We start from the raw sequence: 12,025 nt of genomic DNA on the forward strand, positions 1-12,025 counted from the left end.
GTAATTTGATTTAATGTACCGTAATTTTCAGACTATAAACCACTACTTTTCCCCCTCATTTTAAATCCCGCGGCTTATAGTCCAGTGTGGCTTATTTGTTGATTCTTTGGGGTTAATAGGTAACACTTTATTTGACAGCGGCGTCATAAGACTGCCATAATTTATGAAATAACACTATCATGGGCATTAATAATTTCTTATGAATAATAACTCCATTTATGTCCAGCTCGGATCTTTTACATCCATTCAAAACAGATAAATTGCCGGATGACACAAAATGGCATCTGATGTGACATATTTATGTCACACTGCTGTTGCCATAGTGTGCACTTCCTGTGGGTGTGGTATTACAATATAAAAAGGAATCTCTGTTATGTCTCTGTGACATTTATGCTGAGAAGCACGCTGAATAAAGAAGTGTTATTCCATTCAAGTTTCGGCCTTACATGTACTTAGATCAAGGAAGTACCGATCGATCGGGTCCGATCACGTCATTTTCAAAGTATAGGAATCGGCAAAAAAATATCGGCCATGCCTTTAATTAAATCATTTTCGAATTGTATTTAACTTTACAGACATAATATGTTACACTCATCCGGAGTCTTTAATTTAGGCTTAAGGTAGGGTTATCAAAAATATCCCGATAACGGCGGCAATTATTTTATTAAAAAATGTGTCACGTTGAAATATTTAACGCTATTAATATATGCGCTGCACAACTCTCTCACTCATTGTGGCGCTCAATCTGTAACGACGCCGTTTTACCTACAGTGGGGAGAACAAGTATTTGATACACTACAAATTGGATTTCCCATTGGCAGTGTATCAATTACTTGTTCTCCCCACTGTATATAGAGAGATAAGAGGCAGTGCAAATGAGTAGAGAGAATTTTGGCAGCCTTTGAAGCCCTTCTTCAATTGGTTAAAACCTTGCAATCCCTCTCCCTATGATTAGAAATATCATGGGAAGCAATGTGGGGAAGCAAGGTGGCAATTGATCTTTGTCTTACCACATTGTTATTTCCCAAAGCAGAGAAGATACAGTGCCTTGCAAAAGTATTCGGCCCCCTTGAATCTTGCAACCTTTCGCCACATTTCAGGCTTCAAACATAAAGATATGAAATTTAATTTTTTTGTCAAGAATCAACAACAAGTGGGACACAATCGTGAAGTGGAACAACATTTATTGGATAATTTAAACTTTTTTAACAAATAAAAAACTGAAAAGTGGGGCGTGCAATATTATTCGGCCCCTTTACTTTCAGTGCAGCAAACTCACTCCAGAAGTTCAGTGAGGATCTCTGAATGATCCAATGTTGTCCTAAATGACCGATGATGATAAATAGAATCCACCTGTGTGTAATCAAGTCTCCGTATAAATGCACCTGCTCTGTGATAGTCTCAGGGTTCTGTTTAAAGTGCAGAGAGCATTACGAAAACCAAGGAACACACCAGGCAGGTCCGAGATACTGTTGTGGAGAAGTTTAAAGCCGGATTTGGATACAAAACGATTTCCCAAGCTTTAAACATCTCAAGGAGCACTGTGCAAGCCATCATATTGAAATGGAAGGAGCATCAGACCACTGCAAATCTACCAAGACCCGGCCGTCCTTCCAAACTTTCTTCTCAAACAAGGAGAAAACTGGTCAGAGATGCAGCCAAGAGGCCCATGATCACTCTGGATGAACTGCAGAGATCTACAGCTGAGGTGGGAGAGTCTGTCCATAGGACAACAATCAGTCGTACACAAATCTGGCCTTTATGGAAGAGTGGCAAGAAGAAAGCCATTTCTCAAAGATATCCATAAAAAGTCTCGTTTAAAGTTTGCCACAAGCCACCTGGGAGACACACCAAACATGTGGAAGAAGGTGCTCTGGTCAGATGAAACCAAAATTGAACTTTTTGGCCACAATGCAAAACCATATGTTTGGCGTAAAAGCAACACAGCTCATCACCCTGAACACACCATCCCCACTGTCAAACATGGTGGTGGCAGCATCATGGTTTAGGCCTGCTTTTCTTCAGCAGGGACAGGGAAGATGGTTAAAATTGACGGGAAGATGGATGCAGCCAAATACAGGAACATTCTGGGAGAAAACCTGTTGGTATCTGCACAAGACCTGAGACTGGGACGGAGATTTATCTTCCAACAGGACAATGATCCAAAACATAAAGCCAAATCTACAATGGAATGGTTAAAAAATAAACGTATCCAAGTGTTAGAATGGCCAAGTCAAAGTCCAGACCTGAATCCAATCGAGAATCTGTGGAAAGAGCTGAAGACTGCTGTTCACAAACACTCTCCATCCAACCTCACTGAGCTCGAGCTGTTTTGCACGGAAGAATGGGCAAGAATGTCAGTCTCTCGATGTGCAAAACTGATAGAAACATACCCAAAGCGACTTGCAGCTGTAATTGGAGCAAAAGGTGGCACTCCAAAGTATTAAAGCAAGGGGGCCGAATAATATTGCACGCCCCACTTTTCAGTTTTTTATTTGTTCAAAAAGTTTAAATTATCCAATAAATGTTGTTCCACTTCACGATTGTGCCCCACTTGTTGTTGATTCTTGACAAAAAATTTAAATTTTATATCTTTATGTTTGAAGCCTGAAATGTGGCGAAAGGTTGCAAGGTTCAAGGGGGCCGAATACTTTTGCAAGGCACTGTATATCCATTGGTAGCACGACGCACAGTCATGGTTTTACTTCCCATCATGCATTGGGGCATGGCTTCAGTATCATTTACTGAAAGCTCAACAAATACACTAGATGGTAATATTAGTCACAGTATACAGTCACAAGTCTTTCTATCCGTGGATCCCTCTCACAGAAAGAATGTTAATAATGTAAATGCCATCTTGAGGATTTATTGTCATAATAAACAAATACAGTACTTATGTACTGTATGTTGAATGTATACATTCCTCCGAGTTTTTTTCTTTTTTTTTTTAATGCATTGCCAAAATGCATATGATCGGGAAAAATTATCGGGCATGATTGGAATTGAACCGGGAGCAAGAAAAAGCAATCGGATCGGGAAATATCAGGATCGGCAGATACTTAAACTAAAACGATCGGGAGCAAAAAAACATGATCGGAACAACCCTAGTCATAAGCTTTCATTAATGCTAATGGAAGTGTCATGTCATAGTTATGATGGTCTTATGACCGTCTTATGGCGCGACTGTTAAATCAAGTGTCCCTAAATACCATAACTAGCAATTAATGAAACAACTAGACGAGTAACTGAAGAAATAATTGGCACAGAACATGAATTGTGATTTTAATTAACATCTGTCGCGCTGCCATTCATGCTAGGAGGCATTTTGGACAACAACAGTGTTGACAGCAGAGGTTGACTGTCTCCCCCAGGGAGCAGTAATGGCTCAATTGGTTCAAAGCTTCATGGGGTTCATTGGGTCTTATGACAGTCTTAACTACTGTGAAGGTGAGGAGAAGCGGCTTGCCTGGCTGTGCATTTGGGATGAAATGCATAACGGATGCTACAACAATCTGACGATATACTGGCAAGCTGGGTGGACAGTGGGGTGGCCAACAAATTTAAAGGGAGGGCCACCCCCTGGTGGCGCCACTGTTCATTTAGTGTCATCCTGGAAATGATCTCACTTTTGAATGGATATAAAACATCCAAACTGGACATAAATGGAGTTAGAGACATAATTTGCCTGATAAAACTTAATGACATATTTCATAAGCATTCAGTAATGCCCATGATAGTGTTATGTCATAATTATGACAGTCTTATGATGCTGCTGTCAAATAAACTGTTACATATTAACCAAAATAAATAAAAAATAAGCTGCACTGGACAATTAGCCGCAGGATTCAAAATAAGGGGGAAAAAGTAGCAGCTTATAGTCCGAAAATTACAGTATATGAATTTAATGTCCCTTTAATGTCACACATTGAGATAAATAAAATAAAAATCAACTTTAAAGTGTACTAAGGGCCATAACTGGAGTGTATACTGCTTTTATTAATTTACACTTTATGAAATTTAGTTTTTATTAACATTTCAATCACTTTTAATTCATGTGAAAATATAAAAATAACAATAACAATTAATAATAATTAAAAAATAATAAATACGTTGGTACTTCTACATCTTTACATAAGGAATTTTCAGGTTAAGACACGCCTCAACGGGTAAATATTGCCTCCTGCTACGAAAGAAATTTCAGGATACAAATGGCAAAAAATAAAGTATGGCTGCTACTCTCAGCTCCCAGTGTTTACTGATCATAACATACTTATAGCTGCTCTGCCATTGGCTATTGCCTGGCATCTTCCTGGTATTCAATTGGCTAAGAGGGGCCTCTACTGTATGTGTGTATCCCAGCATCCTCTTCATTCGCCCCTCGTGTTCCGACAGCTTCACGTGAGTGTATTAACTTTTATTCTTTAAAAAAAAATTTTTTTTAACGCTATGAACAACTCTTATTTCATTGTTATTGTGTAATATAATTCTACCATGCATTTGTTACATGTTTTGATTCATTTTTTTGCTTTAAAAAGAGTTATGTCTTAAGTTTTGGGGGGCTTGGAACGGATTAGGGCATTTACATAGAAAGCGCGTCTACTTTCAGGACCAATAAATTGCGTAAGTAGAGGTACCACTGTAATCATAATTGAGACCTGGCGTTCACATTTGTGGGAATGAAATGTTGGGTCATGAAGGCCATACAGTGAGCAAACTAAGTATTTGAACACCCTGCGAGTTCTCCCACTTAGGGCGGGTTTGAAATTTTCATGGTAGGTGCTTGTCCACTGTGAGAGACAATCTACAAAAAAATCCAGAAATCACAGTGTATGATTTTTTAAAACAATTTATTTGTATTACACTGCTGACAGTAAGTGTTTGAACACATGTCTATTCGCTAGGATTGTAAGCCCCAAAGACCTGTTTTTCGCCTTTGAAAAGTCCACCTCCACTCCGCTTCTTCTCCGAAACAAGTGGAGCGAGGTAGACTTTTTGAATCTGACTTTTTGACCTCTTTGAGGCGGTTAGCTGTATATTAACACCTGTCCACCCTATACGCCTCAAAGAGCTTTCCAAAGAACCAGAGACAGAATTGTAGACCAATACAGGGCTGAAAGGGATTACGGGGCAATTGACAAGGAGCTTGGTGATATAAGAGCCATCATTGGAGCAATTATTTGAAAACGGAAGAAGCTAAACATGACTGTCAATCTTCCTCGGACTGGGGCTCCATGCAAGATTTACCTCGTAGGGTCTCAATGATCTAAGTATGGTCAGGAATAAGCTAAGAACTACACAGAAGGAGCTGGTCAATGACCTGAAAGGAGTTAGGACCACCATTTCCAAGGTTACTGTTGGTTATACACTAAGATGTCATGGTTTAAAATCATTCGTGGCACGGAAGGTTCCCCTGCTTAAACCAGCACATGTCCAGGCCTGTTTTAAGTTTGCCAATGACCATTTGGATGATTCAGAGGAGTCATTGGAAAACGTCATGTGGTCATAGGAGATCAAAATGGAACTTTTTGGTCTTAATTCCACTCATAGTGTTTGGAGGAAGAAGAAGAATAAGTACCATCCCACAAACACCATCCCTACTGTGAAGCATGGGGGTGGTAGAATCATGCTTTAGCGGTGTTTTTCTGCACATGGGACTGGACTACTGCACTGTACTAAGGAGGAGATGACCACGGCCATGTATTGTGAGATTTTGGTGAATAACCTCCTTCCCTCAGTTAGAGCATTAAAAACGGGTCGTGGCTGGGTCTTCCAACATGAGGTTGGCCCGAAGCCATAACCAAGGAATGGTTAAGTAAAAAGCACATTAAGGTTCTGGAGGGGTCTAGCCAGTCTCCAAACCTCAAACCAATAGAAAATCTTTGGAGGAACCTCAAACTCTGTGTTTCTCTGGGACAGTCCAGAAACCTGACTGATCTAGAGATGATCTGTGTGGAGCAGTTGTTTAAAATCCCTGCTGATGTCTGTGCAAACCTGGTGAAAAGGTGCAGGAAACGTTTGACCTCTGCAATTGTAAACAAAGGCTACTGTACTAAATATTGACATTGATTTTGTCCAGAGTTTTAATACTTATTTGCAGCAGTATAATACAAATAAATTGTTAAAAAAAAAAATCATACACTGTGATTTCTGGATTTTTTTTTTAGATCGTCTCGCAGTGGACAAGTACATACCACGAAAATTTCAAACTCGCCCATCATTTCTAAGTGGGAGAACTTGGAAAATCATAGGGTGTTCAAATACTTATTTTCCTCATTGTGTAGGCCGATATGACCCAAAAAGTGATGTCCACAAACTCCCCATATGTGGACATCAGGTCTTTATGGGGTTACGTTTTTTTGTAATTTATTCATCAAAAATAGTCACTTGCCCTATAAAAGTTTAATGCTGTGAGGGATTTTTAAAATTTTAGATGAACACAGAGGAGAATGGCATTTAATTATGTTTTTTCATTCTATTGATGCCAATGTACTTGGATTCCATTGACGCCTATGTAAGTTGATACCATTGACGTCAATGGACGTCCAAAATTTTTCCCATTCATTTTCAATGGGAATTTTTTTTTTTTCCCCAAATCAACAAAAAACGACCAGATATCAATAGGACGTGTCCCCCAAACCTCTCCAATTCCATTGACGCTTATGAAGGGCGCCGCCATTGACGGCCATGGACGTCCAAATTTCCCATTCATTTCTAATGGCATTTAATTATGTTTTTTCATTCTAGTGATGCCAATGTACTTGGATTCCATTGACGCCTATGTAAGTTGATACCATTGACGTGCATGGACGTCCAAAAATTTTCCCATTCATTTTCAATGGGAATTTTTTTTTTCCCCCAAATCAACAGGAAATGACCAGATATCAATAGGACGTGTACCCCAAATGTCCCCAATTACAATGATGCTTATGGAGGGTGCTGCCATTGACGGCCATGGACGTCCAATTCTCCCAATCTTTTCTAATAGCTTTTACTTTGTTTAGTGCCATTGACTGGCATTATGGTCCATTCTATTGGTAGACCTGAGTGGGGCTAAGATTTGTATCTCCACAGAGGAAAGACCAAGGTGTAATTTCTCCCGAAATTGCAGTTTCTAGTTGTTTATATAAAATATCACATCAAGTCAATCTTTTGGTATATGCCAAATTTCAAATTTGTCCAATTAATACTACAACGCAGAGGTTTGGTTTGCGCTTGACAGTGCAGAAGTCAAATCAAACTGATATGCTGAGTGCACATGTGTGATAAAGCTTTGCAGTTATATAATGATCATATGATCAATCTGCTATCAAGTTTGTAGGACACGCTGACCTTTAATAAGGCTCGAACTGCTGCTGTCTGTCGTAGACCATGTTGCCAGCAAAATCGTCATGCATCAAGGTGCCGTCCACGGCATCCATTGGCATGTCACCCGGGTAGCCCCCGAAGTTTTGGAAAGTAGGGTCCATCTCTGCAAAAAAACAAGAGCATTTTGACATTTAACTCAACTGACCCGAGCACATTTTTGAAAGTAATTAAAGTAGTTATGACTATTGACTGGCCATGGCCCGCTTGTCATTTAGTGACTGTGTGTTTACTGGAAGATAAAACCTGTGAGTGTACAGGAAGATGATGAGCTAACAGTGTAAGTGTGACACTGCTCTAGCGGTTAATGCTCCGTGCTGAGGAATGTTATAGATGTGCACATTCCAGTAACACATTCTCACCATCTTGGTAAGGTGCTTCCATGGTGACACTGTTGTGGGCCTGCAGAGAGGTGAGGTAGGGTTAAGCGAGAGAATTTGTCAGGTGCAGTTAACAAACGTGTTTGGTGGTGGAGGGGGCAGCGCGAAACTGACCATCTCCCAGGCGGCAGGGTCGTGCTTGAACATGGAGTGTGTCAGCTCCCTGGAAACTCTCTTCTTGTGCTCGGCGCTCTTATCTTCAGATATACGGAAGAGGACCGCGGCAGCATAAGTGGCTGTAGCGGAAATCAAACAAGAGCAGTTTAGAGTCAGTCTGGCAGTATACGCTATACTTTTTGGAAATAAAAGAGGGGATTTACACATTCCAGTGAGCTAAAGAAAGTAAAGCACTGTTGTTTCTGCACCAGCTTTTAAAAGCAGGCAGATCTCTCATTTTGCATGTGTGCAGTTTCGAATGAACGTATGCTACGTAGCTAGTTGTTACACAGTAAGTAATAAATCATCATTATTAGTCATTATAGTATTTCAGTATTTATTTAATTTATTTGAATATGCGCTTCAAACTTAACGCCCTCAGTCCATCGCGGATTTTTTCCCAACAACAACAAAATAAATAAATAAATAAATAAATAAATAAATAAATACAGGTGAGCTGTCCCGGGCCAATCATGTTGTCTCACTCTCCCTCCTTCCCCCTGCCTGCTCTTTGTTTCTCAGGCAGTGCACTGGAGTTGCTTATTAAAGTTAACGATGACTGACAGATATTTAATGTTAGACCTGGCCACAGATGCCTCAAACTCGAAGCTTCAAAGCGCTGCATGTGTCAATCATCGTTTAACTTCTTAAACAGCTGCTGTGCTAACTCATTGTTTGTAAGTGAGCAGATTGAAAAATAATTTGGTGGGACAGTGCCATGTTTAAAACTTATAATTATTACCTTTGAAGTGCTTAAAAAACATTTATTAATAAATATACATATTTCTTTTATATACAGTATACTTTTTGAAAAAATAAGAGAAAAAAAATGTCTTATACCTATCTCTTTCCAATGCTAAATCTGAATATATACATTGAACACAGGGGTGGGGGCGCTACTTTGCGGTTTTTTACATATCGCGGCTAGCTCTTGTCCCCATTAACCGTGCAAAAACAAAGGATCACTGTAATGGACATAAACAGTAAATATATAAAATTAGGAACGAACTCATATATATAGTATAATAAATAAAATAATAATACTGTGAATATAAATTGAAATAATAAAGCTTGCAGTATTTATTTTAAAATAAAATAGTAAAAAAAAAAAAACCAAACACTTATTTAACCCTTTCAGGTACAGTGGTCACTAATAATATAGCATAAACAATAAATTACTGAGTAATTAAATTATCTATTATTTTTTTTCCCATTTGATGACGGCTGCCAAAGTCCAGGGAGGAGCTTAAATAACAGAGTGGTCATTTTCAAAACATCTCCCCCCTCCCTTTGGAAAAAAAAATAAAAAATTAATCATTGAATTAATATACACACATAATATTTATGTATATACGTATATATGTGTGTATATGGCGTCAAACACAGACATGGCTGATAAAGCAGTTTCTGCTCTTGCACCCCTCTTTCAAATAAACTGCTGTATTTTAAGCCAAAAGAACTGTTGTGTTTGATAGAACAATATGTCTATATGCTGCCATATCATTTTCATGGCGCATTAAGCCCCCAACTATTTTTGTCAGTTTTACCCTGGAGACCCCAGTTTACAGACACAGCGCGACAACTTTAGTTTCAACCCAGCCATAAAAACAATTATATTCATTATTCAAAATGTCTACCATTTTTTAGCTTAGAATTATTAATTGATGTCTAATATTTAGTTTAAAAAAATGACTTTATAAAATTATTCATTTGCATATTTTAAACTTTTAAACAAAAAACAGTGTCTGTAAATATGTCACAGATGGCCAACTCGTAAATATTGCTTAATTTTATTATTTTTGTTATTGTCGCATTGTCCCCGATATTTTAGATGACAAATAATCGATCAAAACAAAGAAAAAAAATATATATATATCTATAAGGGTAAATATTTGAAAAATAAAATCTCGGCCACTCCTTGATGTCTGCGATTTCTGCATTGCGACCCTTGTTATATTACAGTGTTTCATCTATAAAATCCCCCAAAAGTCCGGCTGTGGCCATTCACATCTGTGTCTTGACACTCAAGGAGACATGCTACACTGAGTTTTGGATCGAAACAAGGTACAAGGAAACAGGGAAAGTACACGATAATATATAGTTAAAATCATGGTCTCTTTAATTTTGCTCTCTCATGCTCTAACCTCGAGTTAGGGTTTAGGGGTTAAAAAAAAAAAAAAAAAAAAAAAAATTAAATGCCCTTCTGTTCAAAATTTTTATTACCCCAGAAAATTGAGATTTAAAGCTTTCCGATTATGTATCGCACATGCAAATAGGACAATTTGAAATTTGGCCAAATTGGTTTGTCTCAGAGCTGAACTTCTCGACACCTGTGTGTCGTCCCCCATATATATATGTAATTATTATTCATTATTGCATTTTAAAGAAATATTTCTCTGCAATTATAAATACAGTACATTTATACATTAATACAAATTTCAAAACTAACTAAATTAAATTAAGTTCTGCTGCCCCCACAACCCGACCTCAATTAAGTGGGAGAAAATGGATGGATGGGTGGATGGATGGATAAAAGAATAAAAAGAGAAATACACACCTGTTACAGCCCCAAAGTAACACTTTAGTTTTTTGTTTGAATACAATTTAACTCATTGTGTACCGTTGATGACGACAGATGTCCAATCCATTTTGGCTGAGCGGGTTGAATGAATTAACGTTCAGTCCCAGTCAAAATGGATTGGACGTCAATGACAACCAGTGAGTTAAATGAGTGCCATGTAAAAAAAAAAAAAAAAAAACAACATAATTCGTGCATGAAAGTGTTAATTTAAAACTAAACAAATGTAAACAGATATTTATTTATTTCATTTAGGGACTTTAGTCCGTTATATGCAAACATCTTACCAATGCCCTCATTGTCAGAGTGCAACAGCTCCATGAGGGGGGAAGACGCTCCCTCGCCATCGATGGCCTCAGCCGATTGTTTGTCTATAGCCAGCTCACACAGAACACCTGCTGCCACGCGCTTCACGTTGTCCACTGGCGAATAGAGAAGCTGGCAAGCGAGAGGAAGTTTTCAAAGGGGGCCGGCTAAACAAAAGAAGGAAGCAGTGGAACAAAAGAGGTACCTGAACAAAAAGAGGAATGGTCTGGAGGTTGGCGATCTCTGCTCTGTTGACAGGATCTCTAGCCAGGATGTGCAGGGCTCCTGTACAGCCCTCCACTATCTCTTCCATCCTCACGCCATCCTGATAAACCAGCAGAGAGTAGATGTAAACACTGTATACTCTATGTATAAACAAAAACATTTATAGACAGCATGCTGGCATGTACGTACCTGGTATGTCTGCTGGTTGGATGAGCCGTGTTTCTGGGCATCCTGGTGGGCTTTGAGTAACAGGTTGACCAGACGGGGGATGGCGCCCGCATCCCTCAGCGGGGTCTGGTTTTCCGGGGACAAGGCCAAGTTACGGATCAGGCCCACCACAGCCTTCAGGACAGGAAAAGAAATGTGAGTCACATTATTGCACACTGTGGGAAAACTTCAAATCTACTTCAAATGACATTTCCAAATCTTCTTACATAAAACTGCAACTGTCGCTGACAATTTTTACACTACCTTAATAACTGGCCAGTAGTACGGCTGGTTGAGAAGCTTGACAATGGCCGGAATGCCATAATGTCTCCTCACTGCGTTCTGTGCCACCTCAGCCTGCTGGTGGCGTGAAGTCAGGTGACGCAAAGCGCAAATAGCAGGTTCGGTCACATCCTCTTTTTCACCGGCGCGCAGTATGGCGTGGATCAGCGCCTCGATGCCGTTGCTCTGGGTGACCAGCGTTTTATTGTAGGCGTTGTTGCACGTGAGATTAGACAAGATCCCGGTGGCGCAGGTGAGCATGTTTATGTCATCCGAGCTCAGCAAGTTGACCAACACCTGCAGCAGGCCGTCCATTCCCTCCTGAAACGTAACACAGAGACCTCATTGATATCTACAGTATATTCCCACTGTTAATATTAACTAATTCATTGTCTGCCACTGTTGGTGATAAACATCCAAGAGGGAGGACAGTAAAGACTAGTGTATGATAGCTCAGGGTGAGTGAGACATTTTAAAGTGTAGGCTGCCATTGACGGTGAATCGGTGATAGAAGTCCAATCCATTTTGA

General features: G+C 39.4%; 1 protein-coding gene across 2 annotated transcripts in view; it reads right to left on the minus strand.

Moving 5' to 3' along the window:
- jupa (junction plakoglobin a) overlaps positions 1–12,025 on the minus strand; it is a 36,389-nt gene that overhangs the window by 895 nt on the left and 23,469 nt on the right. Inside the window, exons 9-15 of one of the 2 annotated variants that reach the window (XM_057843541.1) lie at positions 11,479–11,817; positions 11,197–11,349; positions 10,988–11,107; positions 10,764–10,914; positions 7,857–7,978; positions 7,725–7,764; positions 7,330–7,468 (exon numbers count right to left, since the gene is read on the minus strand). In XM_057843541.1, the coding sequence (XP_057699524.1) occupies positions 7,332–7,468; positions 7,725–7,764; positions 7,857–7,978; positions 10,764–10,914; positions 10,988–11,107; positions 11,197–11,349; positions 11,479–11,817 (1,062 nt within the window). In that variant the 3' untranslated portion in view covers positions 7,330–7,331. Of the gene's footprint in view, positions 1–7,325; positions 7,469–7,724; positions 7,765–7,856; positions 7,979–10,763; positions 10,915–10,987; positions 11,108–11,196; positions 11,350–11,478; positions 11,818–12,025 lie in introns of those variants that run through there. The other variant, XM_057843542.1, reaches the window with a different exon arrangement.

This window comes from Corythoichthys intestinalis, chromosome 8 (genome assembly GCF_030265065.1).
Source record: "Corythoichthys intestinalis isolate RoL2023-P3 chromosome 8, ASM3026506v1, whole genome shotgun sequence".
NCBI classification, from domain to species: Eukaryota; Metazoa; Chordata; class Actinopteri; order Syngnathiformes; family Syngnathidae; genus Corythoichthys; species Corythoichthys intestinalis.